At 46.1% G+C, this 19,937-nt stretch overlaps 1 protein-coding gene across 4 annotated transcripts; it reads right to left on the bottom strand.

Annotated features, from left to right (window-relative positions):
• Positions 1–14,997: 14,997 nt before the first annotated feature.
• On the bottom strand, positions 14,998–18,444 carry LOC123061726 (zinc finger CCHC domain-containing protein 9). Of its 4 annotated transcripts, XM_044484946.1 has the most exons (8): positions 18,131–18,416; positions 17,965–18,023; positions 17,322–17,490; positions 17,143–17,231; positions 16,411–16,543; positions 16,030–16,122; positions 15,821–15,923; positions 14,998–15,465 (listed from the first exon to the last, which is right to left on the bottom strand). In XM_044484946.1, the coding sequence occupies exons 1-8, from the start codon at positions 18,266–18,268 to the stop codon at positions 15,092–15,094; spliced, it is 1,158 nt and encodes a 385-aa protein (XP_044340881.1). In that variant the 5' UTR covers positions 18,269–18,416; the 3' UTR covers positions 14,998–15,091. The 4 variants fall into 4 exon arrangements, with proteins under 4 accessions (XP_044340881.1, XP_044340880.1, XP_044340882.1 ...); XM_044484945.1 differs by lacking the exon at positions 17,965–18,023 and having other exon boundaries at positions 18,131–18,444; XM_044484947.1 differs by lacking the exon at positions 17,965–18,023 and having other exon boundaries at positions 15,356–15,465; positions 15,821–15,955; positions 18,131–18,444.
• Positions 18,445–19,937: the final 1,493 nt, after the last annotated feature.

Raw genomic sequence — 19,937 nt, 5'->3', positions numbered from 1 at the left:
GAGAAACAGGGGAGTTAATCGGAGAACGGGTTGGAAAGGTACTGGATGTGGACCTTGATGAAAATGATTCAGCTATGGGGGAGTATATGAGGATCAAAGTACTCATAGATATCACAATTCTGTTGATGAGAGTCTTCACACTAATCATTGATGGAGAGGAAGAACATGAGCAAGAAAGGGAGATGGAAGAGGAAGAGAATGATGCAGAGAAGAATAAGAAAGAGACGACAAAAATTATCACTTTTAAGTACGAGCATCTCCCTGACTTTTGTTACAACTGTGGAATTATTGGTCATAGTGAGAAAGCCTGCCCCACAAAGGGTGTGAAAGGATAAGAAAGACAATTTGGGGCATGGATGCGTGCTGCAATATATAAGGGCGCCTCTAGTGAAGATGGGAGAAGCAAAAGCTCTAGTGACCGTAGTGGATTCTGGAGAAGCAATAGTGTTGGTAGTAAAGGTAGCGACGCTCCATCATGGCGCAAAAATCTGCCTAACACAAAAGGTCACAAAAAAATTAATGGAGGAGAAGGAGATGTTACCAGCCCGCTCAAAATCGCACTAGGTGACCAAACAGAACCTACAAGGGGCAAGAAGCTAGTGTTTAAGGAGGAGGAGGAGAGGAAATCTGGACCTTTTTCAGAAAGGGAACATAAAGCAGGAGCGGGGTCTGAAGTGACTAATGAAACAGCAACCCAACCATGTCAACATGGCGGTAGTGAAAGGACTCATGATGGAAAAGGCAAAAAGGTCGAGATTGAAGAAAGAGAAGAGAGGTTGGTTCAAAAATCTGAAACAAAGGGGAAACAAACTACTTTCAGAAGGGTGAATAAACCAAAAGGGAAGCAACAGAGTGTACCCCTTGTTTTGGGACCCTAGAAAAGGTTTGCTGAATACATGGAGTTCGATGATGAGGGGGAATTTTCGAAGAATGCAAGAATGGAGATTGACGGAGAAGAGGAGGGACAAGCTAGAGCAAAACAATCTGCAGAAAAACAAATATTAGAATTTGGAAGCGCTCGGCTGCAGGGACAGCCCGGCGAGTCGAAATGAGAATAACGGTATGGAACTGCCGGGGACTGGGGAACGGCCCGGCAGTCAGAGGGCTTCTGGATCTCCAGAAGCAGGAAGACCCCGATATCCTTTTCTTGCCCGAGACAAAGATGGACAAAAGAAGGATGCAATGGCTCCAACATTTATTGGGAATGTCAAAAATGATAGTGAAGGATTGCGAAGGTAAAAGTGGGGGTCTTGCCCTCATGTGGAAAAAGCATGTCAACGCAGAACTCCACAACTACTCAAGATATCACATAGATATGAAGATTGTTGATCAAGATGGGTACAAATGGCGGTTTACGGGCATATATGGTGAACCTTCCTCGGATAAAAAGGATAAGACTTGGAAATTACTAAGGATTCTAAACCAACAACTCAATCTTCCATGGTTGTGTGCCGGAGATTTTAATGAAGTGTTGTATGGCCATGAGAAAAAAGGAGGTACACCCCGTAGCCAAAGATCAATGGAAAGTTTCAGAATGGCACTTGCAGAATGTGGACTACATGACCTCGGCTATTTTGGTGACAAGTATACATGGAGAAATAATAGCCATGATGCTAAACTTTATGTCAAGGAAAGATTGGATCGGGCTACTGGATCCAGAGAGTGGTGTGTACGCTTCCCATCTTATCGGGTGATAAATGGCGACCCGAGGCACTCGGACCACAGGCCGATCACTGTTTCAATTGATGGAACTAGGACACAATACAAAAGGATTGGAAAAGGAAACACATTCAGATTCGAGGCTAAATGGTTGGATGAAGAAGAATGTGAAGATATAGTCACAAATGCCTAGAATGTTTCAAATATTAGAAGTGGTGGTAATGTGTCTCAAGGCATCAAAATTGTAGCCATGGAGTTAAAAGCTTGGGATTGTAACGTACTAGGAGACCTTCAAAAGAGAATAAAGAAATTAAAAGATGATTTGGAAATTGTAAGAAGAAGTGAAATAAGTCAAGACAAGGTCAATCGAGAGCATGTTATAAAGGAGAAATTGGATCGACTAGAGAAGCAACACAACCTTTTTTGGAGGCAAAGAGCCCATGTCAAATGGCTGCAATTTGGAGATAAAAATACAACTTTTTTCCATGCCTATGCTTCGGAGAGGAAAAAGCGTAACAACATTCAGAAGCTGAGGAAAGAAGATGGGTCCTGGGTAGAGAAGGCAGAACAACTAAAGGAATATATTTCAAATTATTTCTTTAGTTTGTTTACTTCGACGGCAGGGCAGGACAATGATATAATTCTGCAATCAGTTCAACCTAGAGTAACTGACCAAATGAACGAGCTCCTTTGTGCAGAATATACTGAAGAAGAAGTGGAAGCTGCCTTGAATAATATTGGTGATCTAAAGGCTGCCGGACCTGATGGCATGCCTGCAATCCTTTTTAGTGATTCTGGAGCACTGTAGGAGAGCAAGTAACCAAGGAGGTGCTCAAGGTGTTGAGAGGTGGTGAGATGCCTGAAGAGTGGAACAACACCATGATAGTTCTGATTCCAAAAACAACTAGACCAGAGAGATTGAAGGATTTGCGACCCGTCAGCCTCTGTAATGTGGTCTACAAACTAATATCAAAGGTAATAACCAGAAGATTAAAAAACATTTTACCTGAAATAATTTCCCCCAATCAAAGCGCATTTGTGCCTGGACGCATGATATCTGACAATATTCTTTTAGCATATGAAATGACTCACTTTTTGCAGAGGAAGAGGGGTGGAAGAGTAAGTTATGCTGCTATCAAACTTGACATGAGCAAGGCTTATGATCGAGTTGAATGGAAGTTCTTGCACGGAATCATGTTGAAACTCGGTTTCAATAGAAGTTGGGTGCAGCTCGTGATGAATTGTGTGACAACGGTGAAATACCAAATCAAAGTTAATGGGGACATCACAAAGATAATTATTCCTGAGAGGGGGCTTCGTCAAGGTGACCCTCTCTCTCCATATCTCTTTCTTTTATGCGCTGAGGGCTTCTCGGCCATGTTACAAAATGCTGAGATGAATGGGAGGTTGAAAGGAATCAAATTATGTAATACAGCCCCAAGCATAAGTCATCTTCTTTTTGCAGATGATTCACTTCTTCTCCTAGAAGTAACTGCCGACAGCAGTCACGAGCTTAATCAAATTCTGAACTCCTATGAAGCTTGCTCGGGCCAGGCTATAAATAAGGAAAAGTCAGCCATCTTGTTCAGCAAGAATACAAAGCTGGAGGACAAAGAGGAGCTCATGAATCAGCTAAATATTGCTATAGAAGGCTTCTCCGGAAAATATTTGGGTTTACCATGCTATATTGGTAGATCAAAAACCAAAGCTTTTGAATATATCAAGGAAAAAGTATGGAAAAGGTTACAAGGTGGGAAAGAAAAATTGCTCTCAAAGGCCGGTAAGGAAGTCCTCATCAAAGTTGTAGCCCAAGCAATCCCTGTTTATGCGATGGCATGTTTTGACCTCACCAAATCTCTGTGTGAAGATGTCAGCTCAATGATTGCGAGGTTTTGGTGGAGTCAATTGGATAAAGAAAATAAAATCCACTGGGTTGGATGGGACAAGCTCACAAAACCCAAAAAGGATGGAGGGCTGGGATTTAGAGACCTATATTCTTTCAACTTAGCTATGTTGGCAAGGCAGGCTTGGAGAATTCTACAAAACCCATCTTCCCTATGCGCTCAAGTGATGGCTGCTAAATACTATCCAAATCAGAATCTGTTACAAGCGAGGCCAAGAGATGGCATTTCATATAGTTGGAGAAGCATTTTGAAAGGAGTGCAGGTGTTGTAAAGTGGAATCATATGGAGAGTAGGAGATGGACGCAATATCAATATATGGGCAGATCCTTGGCTACCAAGGGGTGTTTCTAGGAGAGTAACATCTCAACAAGGCAGCCATGTTATCACAAAGGTTTCAGATTTGATTGACCCTACCTCTGGCACATGGGATTTACAACTGATTGATCAAACTTTCAACAAAGAAGATGTAGAGGTAATTGTCCAAATTCCGATTCGAGAGGGTGCTAAGGACACTCCTGCCTGGCATTTTGACAAAAAGGGTATATTTTCAGTAAAATCTGCATATCAAGTAGTGTTGGAAAACCAAGCCAGGAACTCTGCACATGGTGGAGCTTCGTCATCAAATAAGAATGATCAGCCTAGGATAACATTTTGGAAGAAACTATGGACGTTGCCCTTTCCCAACAAGATCCTGCACTCCCTATGGCGACTGGCCCATTATAGCTTACCTCTAAGAATGAAACTACAGAATAGAGGAATGGAAGTGGATACAAGATGTCCAGTATGCCATCGAATGGATGAAGATGGAGGTCATTGTTTCCTAAAGTGCAAATTTGTCAAGGCCGTTTGGAGAACTGCATTGTTGGAAGAAAGTCGGATGCAACTTCTCAATTGCCCAAATGCCATCTCGATGGTGGAGGATATCTTGCACATGGAAAAGGAAAAATGTCTGAAAGTATGCATCCTTTTGTGGTTATGGTGGTCTGAAAGAAACAGAGCTAATCAAGGAGAAAGGATTAGGACTGAAGAGGAAATTATATATTCAGTTCAGCTGCACTTGTTGGAATACAAAAAATACATCAAGCGACACGAGCAAAATGTGCAGGCTGTAAACCAGGTTTGGTGTCCTCCGCCTGATGATTTCCTTAAAATTAATATTGATGGAGCCTTTAGGCTATCAACTAAATCAGGAGGGTGGGGTTTTACCATAAAAAATAATCATGGAATTGCACTAGTTGCAGGAGCAGGGAGTTTGGAAAATGTTGCTGAACCACTACAAGCTGAAGCTCTGGACATGCTCTATGCTGTGAATGAAGCGTCAAGAATGGGATGCCAAAAAGTCATCTTAGAGACGGATGCAGTTGCTCTAAAGCAGGCAATCACAAGCGACCTGTACGACTACTCAAGCCTAGGCGTGCTGTTTAAAGAGATAAGAGCAGCGTTGCAATCAGCTTTTCAATCTTGTAAAGTAGAAACCTGCTCACGGGCATGTAATATTTCTGCACACTGTTTAGCTGCTCATGGTGTATGTATGGAGCGGAAGAGCTATCAGATTTGGCTTGATCCGTTTCCGAGCCATGTAAAAAAACTTGTCGCTGGTGAGTTCAGCTTGCCTGGGTAATGGAATACATTTGTGTTTCAAAAAAAGAAGATTGTTTTTCGTCTACTTGGAATGCGACTGAGTTTTGATACTTGATCTGATCTTTTGAGAATGTAATAGGATAGATGTAATGTCGTGATATCCAGGTTTTCGCCCCATGATACTCGTTTCTGTTGGAAATATGCCCTAGAGGCAATAATAAAAGCATTATTATTATATTTCTTTGTTCATGATAATTGTCTTTATTCATGCTATAATTGTGTTATCCGGAAATCGTAATACATGTGTGAATAACAGACACCAACATGTCCCTAGTAAGCCTCTAGTTGACTAGCTCGTTGATCAATAGATAGTCATGGTTTCCTGGCTATGGACATTGGATGTCATTGATAACGGGATCACATCATTAGGATAATGATGTGATGGACAAGACCCAATCCTAAACATAGCACAAGATCGTATAGTTCGTTTGCTAGAGTTTTTGCAATGTCAAAGTATCTCTTCCTTCGACCATGAGATCGTATAACTCCTGGATGCCGTAGGAGTGCTTTGGGTGTATCAAACGTCACAACGTAACTGGGTGACTATAAAGGTGCACTACAGGTATCTCCGAAAGTATCTATTGTTTTATATGGATCGAGACTGGGATTTGTCACTCCGTATGATGGAGAGATATCACTGGGCCCACTCAGTAATGCATCATCATAATGAGCTCAAAGTGACCAAGTGTTTGGTCACGGGATCATGCATTACGGTACGAGTAAAGTGACTTGCCGGTAACAAGATTGAACGAGGTATTGGGATACCGACGATCGAATCTCGGGCAAGTAACATATCGATTGACAAAGGGAATTGCATACGGGGTTGATTAAATCCTCGACATCGTGGTTCATCCGATGAGATCATCGTGGAGCATGTGGGAGCCAACATGGGTATCCAGATCCCGCTGTTGGTTATTGACCGGAGAGCGATCTCGGCCATGTCTACATGTCTCCCGAACCCGTAGGGTCTACACACTTAAGGTTCAGTTACGCTAGGGTTGTAGGGATATGTATATGCAGTAACCCGAATGTTGTTCGGAGTCCCGGATGAGATCCCGGACGTCACGAGGAGTTCCGGAATGGTCCGGAGGTAAAGATTTATATATGGGAAGTCCTGTTTCGGGCATCGGGACAAGTTTCGGGGTTATCGGTATTGTACCGGGACCACAGGAGGGGTCCGGGGGGCCCACCGGGTGGGGCCACCCATCCCCGGGGGCCACATGGGCTGTAGGGGGTGCGCCTTGGCCTGCTTGGGCCAAGGGCACCAGCCCCACATAGGCCCATGCGCCTAGGGTTTAAGGGGGAAAGAGTCCTAGGAGGGTAAGGCACCTCCTAGGTGCCTTGGGGGGGAGGGAAACCCCCCTTGGCCGCCGCACCCCCTAGGAGATTGGATCTCCTAGGGCCGGCCACCCCCCCCTTGGCACCCCTATATATAGTGGGGGAGAGGAGGGACTTCATACCTTGAGTCCTTGGCCTTTGGTTGCCTCCTTCTCCCTCCCCAACACCTCCTCCACCTCCTTATTGCTTAGCGAAGCTCTGCCGGAGTACTGCAGCTCCAACAACACCACGCCGCCGTGCTGCTGCTGGTGCCATCTCCCTCAACCTCTCCTCCCTCCCTTGCTGGATCAAGAAGGAGGAGACGTGGCTGTTTCCTTACGTGTCTTGAACGCGGAGGTGCCGTCCGTTCGGTGCTAGGATCTCCGGTGATTTGGATCACGTCGTGTTCGACTACATCACCCCGTTCTTTGAACGCTTCCGCTCGCGATCTACAAGGTATGTAGATGCATCTATTCACTCGTTGCTAGATGAACTCCTAGATGATCTTGGTGAAACGAGTAGGAAATTTTTTATTTTCTGCAACGTTCCCCAACAGTGGCATCATGAGCTAGGTCTATGCGTAGTTCTTCTTGCACGAGTAGAACACAATTGGTTGTGGGCGTAGATTTGTTAACTTTCTTGCCGCTACTAGTCTTATCTTGCTTCAGCGGTATTGTGGGATGAAGCGGCCCGGACCAACCTTACACGTACGCTTACGTGAGACCGGTTCCACCGACTAACATGCACAAGTTGCATAAGGTGGCTGGCGGGTGTCTGTCTCTCCTACTTTAGTTGAAGCGGATTCGATGAAAAGGGTCCTTATGAAGGGTAAATAGAAGTTGACAAATCACGTTGTGGTTTCACGTAGGTAAGAAAAACGTTCTTGCTAGAACCCTACTTCAGCCACGTAAAACTTGCAAACAACAATTAGAGGACGTCTAACTTGTTTTTGCAGCAAGTGCTTTGTGATATGATATGGCCAAAGTTGTGATGAATGATGAATGATCTATATGTCATGTATGAGATGTTCATGCTATTGTAATAGGAATCACGACTTGCATGTCGATGAGTATGACAACCGGCAGGAGCCATAGGAGTTGTCTTTATTTTTTGTATGACCTGCGTGTCATTAAAGAACGCCATGTAAACTACTTTACTTTATTACTAAACGCGTTAGTCATAGAAGTAGAAGTAGTCGTTGGCGTGACAACTTCATGAAGACACGATGATGGAGATCATGATGATGGAGATCATGGTGTCATGCCGGTGACAAGATGATCATGGAGCCCCGAAGATGAAGATCAAAGGAGCTATATGATATTGGCCATATCATGTCACTACTTATATAATTGCATGTGATGTTTATTATGTTTTATGCATCTTGTTTACTTAGAACGACGGTAGTAAATAAGATGATCCCTTACAAAATTTCAAGAAGTGTTCTCCCCTAACTGTGCACCGTTGCTACAGTTCGTCGTTTCGAAGCACCACGTGATGATCGGGTGTGATAGATTCTTACATTCACATACAACGGGTGTAAGACAGTTTTACACAGCGAAAACACTTAGGGTTAACTTGACGAGCCTAGCATGTACAGACATGGCCTCGGAACACGGAGACCGAAAGGTCGAACACGAGTCGTATGGAAGATACGATCTACATGAGAATGTTCACCGACGATGACTAGTCCGTCTCACGTGATGATCGGACACGGCCTAGTCGACTCGGATCGTGTAACACTTAGATGACCAAAGGGATGTCAAATCTGAGTGGGAGTTCATTATAATTTGATTAGATGAACTTAATTATCATGAACTTAGTCTAAAATTTTACAATATGTCTTGTAGATCAAATGGCCAACGTAGTCCTCAACTTCAACGCGTTCCTAGAGAAAACCAAGCTGAAAGACGATGGCAGCAACTATACGGACTGGGTCCGGAACCTGAGGATCATCCTCATAGCTGCCAAGAAAGATTATGTCCTACAAGCACCGCTAGGTGATGCACCTGTTCTCCCTGCAGAACAAGACGTTATGAACGCTTGGCAGGCACGTTCTGATGACTACTCCCTCGTTCAGTGCGGCATGCTTTACAGCTTAGAGCCGGGGCTCCAAAAGCGTTTTGAGAGACATGGAGCATATGAGATGTTCGAAGAGCTGAAAATGGTTTTCCAAGCTCATGCCCGGGTCGAGAGATATGAAGTCTCTGACAAATTCTTCAGCTGTAAGATGGAGGAAAATAGTTCTGTCAGTGAGCACATACTCACTATGTCTGGGTTACATAACCGCTTGACTCAGCTGGGAGTTAATCTCCCGGATGATGCGGTCATTGACAGAATCCTCCAGTCGCTTCCACCGAGCTACAAGAGCTTTGTGATGAACTTCAATATGCAGGGGATGGAAAAGACCATTCCTGAAGTATTTGCTATGCTGAAATCAGCAGAGGTAGAAGTCAGAAAGGAACATCAAGTGTTGATGGTCAATAAAACCACTAAGTTCAAGAAGGGCAAGGGTAAAAAGAACTTCAAGAAGGACGGCAAGGTAGTTGCCGCGCCCAGCAAGCAAGCTGCCGGGAAGAAGCCAAAGAATGGACCCAAGCCCGAGACTGAGTGTTTTTATTGCAAGGAAAGTGGTCACTGGAAGCGGAACTGCCCCAAATACTTAGCGGACAAGAAGGCCGGCAAAACCAAAGGTATATTTGATATACATGTAATTGATGTGTACCTTACCAGTAATCGTAGTAACTCCTGGGTATTTGATACCGGTGTCGTTGCTCATATTTGTAACACACAACAGGAGCTGCGGAATAAACGGAGACTGGCGAAGGACGAGGTGACGATGCGCGTCGGGAATGGTTCCAAGGTCGATGTGATCGCCGTCGGCACGCTACCTCTACATTTACCTACGGGATTAGTTTTGAACCTCAATAATTGTTATTTTGTGCCAAGTTTGAGCATGAACATTGTATCAGGATCTCGTTTAATTCGAGATGGCTACTCATTTAAATCCGAGAATAATGGTTGTTCTATTTATATGAGAGATATGTTTTATGGTCATGCTCCGATGGTGAATGGTTTATTCTTTATGAATCTCGAGCGTAATGCTACACATATTCATAGTGTAAGTACCAAAAGATGTAAGATTGATAGTGATAGTCCCACATACTTGTGGCACTGCCGCCTCGGTCACATAGGTGTTAAACGCATGAAGAAGCTCCATGCTGATGGACTTTTAGAGTCTCTTGATTACGAATCATTTGACACGTGCGAACCATGCCTCATGGGTAAAATGACCAAGACTCCATTCTCAGGAACAATGGAGAGAGCAACCAACTTATTGGAAATCATACATACTGATGTGTGCGGTCCAATGAGTGTTGAGGCTGGCGGTGGCTATCGTTATGTTCTCACCCTCACTGATGACTTGAGTAGATATGGGTATGTCTACTTAATGAAACACAAGTCTGAGACCTTTGAAAAGTTCAAGGAATTTCAGAGTAAAGTTGAGAATCAACGTGACAGGAAAATCAAGTTTCTACGATCAGATCGTGGAGGAGAATACTTGAGTCACGAGTTTGGTACACACTTAAGAAAATGTGGAATAGTTTCACAACTCACGCCGCCTGGAACACCTCAGCGTAATGGTGTGTCCGAACGTCGTAATCGCACTCTATTAGATATGGTGCGATCTATGATGTCTCTTGCCGATTTACCACTATCTTTTTGGGGCTATGCTTTAGAGACTGCCGCATTCACTTTAAATAGGGCCCCGTCGAAATCCGTTGAGACGACACCGTATGAATTATGGTTTGGGAAGAAACCTAAGCTGTCATTTCTAAAAGTTTGGGGATGCGATGCTTATGTCAGGAAACTTCAACCTGAAAAGCTCGAACCCAAATCGGAAAAATGCGTCTTCATAGGATACCCTAAAGAAACTGTTGGGTATATCTTCTACCTCAGATCCGAAGGCAAGATCTTTGTTGCCAAGAATGGGTCCTTTCTGGAGAAAGAGTTTCTCTCGAAAGAAGTAAGTGGGAGGAAAGTAGAGCTTGATGAAGTATTACCTCTTGAACCGGAAAATGGCGCAACTCAAGAAAATGTTCCTAAGGTGCCTGCTCCGACTAGAGAGGAAGTTAATGATAATGATCAAGATACTTCTGATCAAGCTCCTACTGAAATTCGAGGGTCCACGAGGACACGTTCCGCACCAGAGTGGTACGGCAACCCTGTCTTGGAAATCATGTTGTTAGACAACGGTGAACCTTCGAACTATGAAGAAGCGATGGCGGGTCCGGATTCCGACAAATGGCTAGAAGCCATGAAATCCGAGATAGGATCCATGTATGAAAACGAAGTATGGACTTTGACTGACTTGCCCGTAGAACGGCGAGCCATAGAAAATAAATGGATCTTTAAGAAGAAGACAGACGCGGATGGTAATGTGACCATCTATAAAGCTCGGCTTGTCGCTAAGGGTTATCGACAAGTTCAAGGGGTTGACTACGATGAGACTTTCTCACCGGTAGCGAAGCTGAAGTCCGTCCGAATCATGTTAGCAATTGCCGCATTTTATGATTATGAAATTTGGCAAATGGACGTCAAAACGGGATTCCTTAATGGTTTCCTTAAGGAAGAATTGTATATGATGCAGCCGGAAGGTTTTGTCGATCCTAAAAATGCTGACAAGGTGTGCAAGCTCCAACGCTCGATTTATGGGCTGGTGCAAGCATCTCGGAGTTGGAACATTCGTTTTGATGAGATGATCAAAGCGTTTGGGTTTACACAGACTTATGGAGAAGCCTGTGTTTACAAGAAAGTGAGTGGGAGCTCTATAGCATTTCTCATACTATATGTAGATGACATACTTTTGATGGGAAATGATATAGAACTTTTGGACAGCATTAAGGCCTACTTGAATAAGATTTTTTCAATGAAGGACCTTGGAGAAGCTGCTTATATATTAGGCATCAAGATCTATAGGGATAGATCAAGACGCCTCATAGGTCTTTCACAAAGCACATATCTTGATAAGATTTTGAAGAAGTTCAAAATGGATCAGTCCAAGAAAGGGTTCTTGCCTGTTTTGCAAGGTGTGAAATTGAGCTCAGCTCAATGTCCGACCACGGCAGCAGAGATAGAAGAGATGAGTGTCATCCCCTATGCCTCAGCCATAGGTTCTATTATGTATGCCATGCTGTGTACCAGACCTGATGTAAACCTTGCCGTAAGTTTGGTAGGAAGGTACCAAAGTAATCCCGGCAAGGAACACTGGACAGCGGTCAAGAATATCCTGAAGTACCTGAAAAGGACTAAGGAAATGTTTCTCGTTTATGGAGGTGACGAAGAGCTCGTCGTAAAAGGTTACGTCGACGCTAGCTTCGACACAGATCTGGATGACTCTAAGTCACAAACCGGATACGTGTATATTTTGAAAGGTGGGGCAGTAAGCTGGTGCAGTTGCAAGCAGAGCGTCGTGGCGGGATCTACATGTGAAGCGGAGTACATGGCAGCCTCGGAGGCAGCACATGAAGCAATATGGGTGAAGGAGTTCATCACCGACCTAGGAGTCATACCCAATGCGTCGGGGCCGATCAAGCTCTTCTGTGACAACACTGGAGCTATTGCACTTGCCAAGGAGCCCAGGTTTCACAAGAAGACAAGGCACATCAAGCGTCGCTTCAACTCCATCCGTGAAAATGTTCAAGATGGAGACATAGAGATTTGTAAAGTACATACGGACCTGAATGTAGCAGATCCGTTGACTAAACCTCTCCCAAGAGCAAAACATGATCAACACCAGAATTCCATGGGTGTTCGATTCATCACAATGTAACTAGATTATTGACTCTAGTGCAAGTGGGAGACTGTTGGAAATATGCCCTAGAGGCAATAATAAAAGCATTATTATTATATTTCTTTGTTCATGATAATTGTCTTTATTCATGCTATAATTGTGTTATCCGGAAATCGTAATACATGTGTGAATAACAGACACCAACATGTCCCTAGTAAGCCTCTAGTTGACTAGCTCGTTGATCAATAGATAGTCATGGTTTCCTGGCTATGGACATTGGATGTCATTGATAACGGGATCACATCATTAGGATAATGATGTGATGGACAAGACCCAATCCTAAACATAGCACAAGATCGTATAGTTCGTTTGCTAGAGTTTTTGCAATGTCAAAGTATCTCTTCCTTCGACCATGAGATCGTATAACTCCTGGATGCCGTAGGAGTGCTTTGGGTGTATCAAACGTCACAACGTAACTGGGTGACTATAAAGGTGCACTACAGGTATCTCCGAAAGTATCTATTGTTTTATATGGATCGAGACTGGGATTTGTCACTCCGTATGATGGAGAGATATCACTGGGCCCACTCAGTAATGCATCATCATAATGAGCTCAAAGTGACCAAGTGTTTGGTCACGGGATCATGCATTACGGTACGAGTAAAGTGACTTGCCGGTAACAAGATTGAACGAGGTATTGGGATACCGACGATCGAATCTCGGGCAAGTAACATATCGATTGACAAAGGGAATTGCATACGGGGTTGATTAAATCCTCGACATCGTGGTTCATCCGATGAGATCATCGTGGAGCATGTGGGAGCCAACATGGGTATCCAGATCCCGCTGTTGGTTATTGACCGGAGAGCGATCTCGGCCATGTCTACATGTCTCCCGAACCCGTAGGGTCTACACACTTAAGGTTCAGTTACGCTAGGGTTGTAGGGATATGTATATGCAGTAACCCGAATGTTGTTCGGAGTCCCGGATGAGATCCCGGACGTCACGAGGAGTTCCGGAATGGTCCGGAGGTAAAGATTTATATATGGGAAGTCCTGTTTCGGGCATCGGGACAAGTTTCGGGGTTATCGGTATTGTACCGGGACCACCGGAGGGGTCCCGGGGGCCCACCGGGTGGGGCCACCCATCCCCGGGGGCCACATGGGCTGTAGGGGGTGCGCCTTGGCCTGCTTGGGCCAAGGGCACCAGCCCCACATAGGCCCATGCGCCTAGGGTTTAAAGGGGGAAAGAGTCCTAGGAGGGTAAGGCACCTCCTAGGTGCCTTGGGGGGGAGGGAAACCCCCCTTGGCCGCCGCACCCCCTAGGAGATTGGATCTCCTAGGGCCGGCCACCCCCCTTGGCACCCCTATATATAGTGGGGGAGAGGAGGGACTTCATACCTTGAGTTCTTGGCCTTTGGTTGCCTCCTTCTCCCTCCCCAACACCTCCTCCACCTCCTTATTGCTTAGCGAAGCTCTGCCGGAGTACTGCAGCTCCATCAACACCACGCCGTCGTGCTGCTGCTGGTGCCATCTCCCTCAACCTCTCCTCCCTCCCTTGCTGGATCAAGAAGGAGGAGACGTGGCTGTTTCCGTACGTGTGTTGAACGCGGAGGTGCCGTCCGTTCGGTGCTAGGATCTCCGGTGATTTGGATCACGTCGTGTTCGACTACATCACCCCGTTCTTTGAACGCTTCCGCTCGCGATCTACAAGGTATGTAGATGCATCTATTCACTCGTTGCTAGATGAACTCCTAGATGATCTTGGTGAAACGAGTAGGAAATTTTTTATTTTCTGCAACGTTCCCCAACAGTTTCGATGGCGAGCGAGTATGGTGGGTTTCTTGGTAGTGCTAGAACTTGCTATACCTCTTTCCCTTCTCCTGTCCTTCTCGCTTGAATTGGTTGTATTTTCGTTCTTTGCAATGGAAAGGGGTAAAGCCCGGTTCAAAAAAAAAAAGAAACTCTTACGATGCATCTCCCACCAAAACTTTTCCCAGGATAAGCACACATATTCTCTCAAAATAGCCCTTTTATCCTACTCCCTCCATTCTAAAATAAGTGTCGTGTAACACAACACAACCGAAGAGGCCACCATCTCACCAAATTTGCAACGACAAGAGCATCATCTACTTCACTAAGAGCCTGTTTGGCTCCGCTCCCGGAGCGGACCAGGCTACAACTTATTTTCACAGAGTGGCTAAAACCCAGCTCCGCGGAGTGGAGAGATTCCAAACAGGACCTTAATCTGCTATTCAGGTCATCAATATTCAGGCAATTAGTTCATGAGAACTCAGATGCCACCAGCAAAACAAGAGGGGATATTAGAGAGCCAGTTTCTGAGCCAGAAGCTAATGAATATCAGAGATTTATTCACTGAGGTTTTCCAGACATGTTGTGCGTGTTATCACCTCCTGGAAGTTTCAGTGATAGAACTGAATTTCAAGAGAATATTCCCCATAGCGACAACAGTGAGAGGACGACTTGGAATGGTCTTGCAAGCATGACAGAAAAATGATGGCTAACTAATGCCTCAAACACAGAATAACATCTGAAGTTAAAGTCTATTTTTCAAATTACAATCTCCCTTTCCGTTGCTTAACTTTTAGTTTGTATATATAGGTAGACCATGCACCGGGCATGTGATTAATTCTTTGCTCTTATCGAGTTGGAGGCACAAAAAAAATAGCTTTAGGTAACTGCATTCACTGGACCTGTTAAGCAGTGATACTCAGCAGATGTTCCATATGATCGAAATGCAGCTTGATATATATTTTTCATTATCCTAAGCTAGCATTTCTCTTCGGACATGTCCGTCTATTATGCCCCCTTTCTTTGCAGAAGCTACATGAATAAACACCTGAATTATGACGGTTAACTTTCTTAGTAATATGGCCAGAAGCGCCAACCTCCGCCTCTGGAGACCCAGGGCAGTTTCTTCGGTTGTGACCCTTTTCACCGCATAGGCTACAATGCCGAGGTTGCCGCTGATGTTCATTCTCTGACTTTGGGTTTCCACACGTTCGGCTATTATGCCCCTTTTCCCCACATAACCGGCATCTGAATTGCACTCTGGCTGAAATTTCCCTCACTGTTGGGCAATAGAAGCTTCGGTGTCCTTCTTGCCCGCATTTACTGCAGTAAAATTTCACTCCTGTGGAGCATAAGGTGGCAAATGTTGTTCAAGTTAGTAGCGGGTTCCACTTTTGGTGAATCCAGGGAAAAGAAGGCGATGGAGTAAGACGACAACCAATTCCAATACTGCCACTTAAACTCAAAATGAGGAGGATAAACAAATGTACCCCCTCCGATCCAAAATAGGTGTCGTGTTTTTAGTTCAATTTGAACTAAAACCACGACACTTATTTTGGATATAGGAGGGAGTACTAACTTAGAACATGCGGATAACAGACAGCTGGCTACAGAAACAGCCAAACTTGTAAATGGACACAAACTGAGGAAACTGTCAAAACTATTTCTGTGGGTAGAAGGAAAGGAAGTCCAGTTACCTTTCATGGCAATGCTTCTCTTGAGCCGATTCTCAGGATCCCTGAAGAATGCCTTTTGTTTTTCAGAAGCCTGATTTCTTGCTGCAGCAGTACCTTTTGTTCTCTTGAGTTAAGGCAGAGGAAGAAAATAGATGACTACAGCACCAGCTCAATTGCTTGTACTTTACAAAAAAGACACAATTGCAACATTTATCAGGACATCTTATTACCTTAATCGCAGCAACTCTTTGAGCATGCAATTTGGCGTCTTGGTGTATAATCTTCATGTGCTTAGTAAACAATCCTGTTTTAGCATTCAGACTCTGCAATTATTATTAAGCTTTTAAAAGCCAAAAGCAACTATATAGATCTATAGCAATTAAAAAAAAGCAGCTGGTAGTTTTCAAAACTGAAGTAGATATACACAGCTTCATAGTTAACTCTTAGGAATGCAGGGATCTAGTGTGATAGATCTAACACATATGCGTGACAAATTGCATATGAACAACATTTATTAGTAGGAAAATTATACTACCATATACTGCACTAACACTAACTGTATCAAGAAGCCTATAACATGTATTTTCGGCTTGCAAGAAAGCGTCACTTACTCTTAGAGATCGGCTAATCTTCATGGCAACTTCTGGGGATGGTGATGGATAAGTACGCCTCGGTCTTTTTGAGGTGTCGATCTTTATCTCTAGTCTGTCGACCTCATCATCTTCCTTTACTTTCAAGGGTGAACTGCAGAGGGGAAAGAACAGCATTCTCAATCTAATGATCCATTACCTTTTCACAACTTTTGCAACAACCTAAGTATGTTGCATCCGGAATTTGACATACAATTTTCTACGGCTAGGAATCCAAAATGATACCTTTCTTCATCACTATGTAAAGAAGTCATATCATCTATCATTACTTCTTTTAAAACAATGGGAATTTTGTATCTGTACTTACAATTGATGATGGTGATGGGCAATAGTCAATTTAAGTCGTAACGGATGTTTTAATGAAACCAAGAGATTTGGGGGCCGTTTGGATTGGTACCCCAACTTGCCCAGCCAATTTATTGGCGTTGACAACTCCCATGGGCAAGTGCTTGGATGGAAGCCAATTATTTGGCGAGCCCCAACCTGCCCAGCCCCCTAGTTCAGCTTCACGTTGATTTTTATGCCAACAATTGACGAGCTGGTGGCAGGTGAAGGCTTCGCCAATGCTTTGGCAGGGTCAGTGCAGGCAGAAACCAAACAGCCCCGTGTCAACAGGAGATCTTTCGACAAGCAGTGTGACAAAAAAAACAGCTAACTGTTGACTACATGGAAGAGATGCAGAAGAAACATCACCTAGATCGAACTTCCTCCCATGGTTGTTCATCAATAGATTCTTGCCATATCACACATTCTCCACCACATTGCATACACATCCTAATCCCCTAGGCATGCACAAAAATATACTGATAAATTCCTCAAGAGTGCACGTATTTACTTCCAGGATGATTTACAAGAGGTCGGGGAAGGGTCACCTTGCCATTGCACATAGGGCAGTCCAAGCTGGATCTGTCTATCCCGCACTTTTTGCAAGGAGTGTATCCTCTACCCCTACAGTTAGGGCAAGGCAGCTCTCGATAGTATTGCCCATTTGGACCAACCCAGGACCTCAGCTTCCCCCTCTCTGCAACCGGGGCAGTATTCCTGCAACCGAAAAATACTATTTTCAACAAGTAGCCACAGCACAAAAACAAAATCTCTCTCACAAAAAATGAAATCTCCAATCCCCAAAGGCTTTGATCGCATCCACGGGGAATGCCCAAGTGTCCTACACTAAGGTCAAAATGGCCTAGCAAGATGGCATATCGTTTGAAATGATAAATATTGTGCATCTCTTGGTTGCAAAACATGTACCACGGCATCCCAAAGAAATTAAGCACTTGGTTTTTAGGGGAATCAAGCATTTAGATTTGAAAGTGGTATGTTCAGTTAACCCTAAAGATCTACAAGCTAGTCTGTGGCTATTTGGGAATGCTGGTCTTCTTTCCCTGAGACTGAACACCCATCTTCCATCATCTCCCTCATAACTGTGCCATCTTACATCAACGATGACCACCTAACGCTCATGAAGAAGAATTGGGCACATGACGAGAATGCGAGCGAAGGGGGAAACCGTACTGCGAGGGGCTGGGGTCGACATCTGGGCCCAGAAGGTCGGCCAACGGGTCGTAGTGGAGCTGCAGCAATGGCACGAATAACAACAAACGGGCACGGCTCGAACAGTCAGAAGTATGAAGTGCGATAACCCAAAAGGCTTCCAATCGAACGAGAGACTACTACGTACCGGCGCTCCGGCGCCGTCGGCCAAGGAAGCGGCGGCGTGCCCTCGGCGGAGCAGCTGTGCCGGCCGGGCACGCGCCCGCTCCAGCCTCCATCGTGCTGTGGACGGCGCGGGGCGGGCGTACGGAAGGCGCAGCAGCATCCTGAGGGGAGGCGTCCGTCGTGCGTGGGAGGACGCGGTGCACTCGGCGTCTCTTGGCTCGTTTGCCACGCGACGGGGACGGAGCGGTGGCTCGCGTAGCGCAGCCGGGGCGCGTGGCGCGTGTGTTTTGTGGCTGGCGTTGCTCCTTTCGTCGGTGTCATGGAACCGTGTTGGAGGAGCACGCTGCGAACGTATCCCGTGTTAGACTGTATAACATAGTCCGTGTATTAATATTGTAACATTGTATTGTACCTCTTGATACCTCTATATAATGAAAGAGCCACACCCCGTTTAAGGTGTCGAGCAAGTTCCCAACATATTGTGTTTTACATGGTTTCAGACTAGGGTTTCGATGTCTTCCGCTGCTCCCGTTGCCGCCGCCGCCGCCGGTGCGCTGACCTTCGTCGCTGCCACCGCCGCCGGGCCGGCGCTCGCCCCTATGTCACCGTTCCTCGCTTATCGGCCCCTTGCGTTGGCCTACGGGGCCCTGCCGCCGACCGAGTCCCCGATCAGATCAAATCCATCGGCCGACTCCTCTGCTAAGTTCACTGCGCCGCCATCTCATGGTGTTGCTGTGCAGCCGCCCGATGCCGCCGTCGCGCAGACGCACGGTGGCGTCGCTCCTGCCGTGTATGGTGCGCCGCCGGCGGCCCAGGGCTCCCTTCAGCCGCCGCCGTCCTCCTGGCCCGTGGCGTCCTACGTGGCGCCGCATCATCACCAACCCTATGCGGCTCTCCCATCGCATCACCACCAGCCACCGTCGGCGCCGATCTACTCCGCGTCGCCACCGCAGCAGCACTTCCTGGCGCAGCCGCCGCAGCCCTACGCGCCGTCGCCGCACCAACCCTACTCCGCGCCGTCCGGGTTCGTGGCTGCACCGCTGCAGCCATCCTACGGGGCCGCGGTGAACTACGGAGTCGACGCCCTCGTTCTCGGTGCTCCTGACGTCTACTCGGCAGGTGCTCCTCATCTCGAGATAGCCCGTTGGACGGGTCCCTACGCGCCATCGATGCATGCTCACGCCGCTCAGGTCACGGCGCCGTCATAGTTTTACTTCTCGCATCTGCTGCTGGTGAAGCTCACGCCGGACAACTACCTGTCCTGGCGTGCCAGGTGTTGCCTCTTCTGCACAGTCGCTATCTAGAGGGCTATGTTGACGGATCCATCCCGTGTCCGCCCACTCCTCACCCGGCGTATCATACATGGGTGGCCCAGGATCAGGCCATTCTCTCTGCCATCCAGTCCTCGCTCACTCCGAGCGTCTCGTCGCTGGTCATCTTCGCTACTACATCCCGGGAGGCGTGGGCGGCGCTTCACACCAGCTTCTCCTCGCAGTCTTAGGCGCGTGCTCACTCTATATGCACCGAGCTTGGTGAGACCAAGCTTGGTGACCTCAGCATCACGGACTACTTCAACAAGATGCGGGGTCTCGTCGACACATTGGCCTCGATTGGCCAGTCTCTGCAGGATGAGGAGTTCACCACTTTCGTTCTTAACGGGCTCGACGATGATTATGACAATCTCGTTGAGAACGTTCATGGCCGTGACGATCCACTTCCACCTCGTGAGTTGTATGCCCGCCTCCTTGGCCGTGAACAGCGCATCAAGGCCCGCCATGTCTCACTGGGTTTCGCCTCCGCCGGCGCCGCCACTCACGGCAAACCTCAGC

The sequence above is a fragment of the Triticum aestivum genome, chromosome 3A (genome assembly GCF_018294505.1).
Source record: "Triticum aestivum cultivar Chinese Spring chromosome 3A, IWGSC CS RefSeq v2.1, whole genome shotgun sequence".
Classification (NCBI taxonomy): Eukaryota; Viridiplantae; Streptophyta; class Magnoliopsida; order Poales; family Poaceae; genus Triticum; species Triticum aestivum.
Note: the sequence above shows the minus strand (reverse complement) of the source record. Positions and strands in the feature narration are given on the sequence as shown.

Excerpts from the sequence above, each read along its gene's own strand:
- LOC123061726 (XM_044484945.1), bottom strand. The coding sequence starts at position 18,429 with ATGACACCGACGAAAGGAGCAACGCCAGCCACAAAACACACGCGCCAC. Across the intron at positions 17,491-18,130 it reads CCGACGGCGCCGGAGCGCCG|GAATACTGCCCCGGTTGCAG; the intron begins GTACGTAGTAGT and ends TTTCGGTTGCAG. Across the intron at positions 16,123-16,410 it reads AGATTAGCCGATCTCTAAGA|AGTCTGAATGCTAAAACAGG; the intron begins GTAAGTGACGCT and ends TAATAATTGCAG.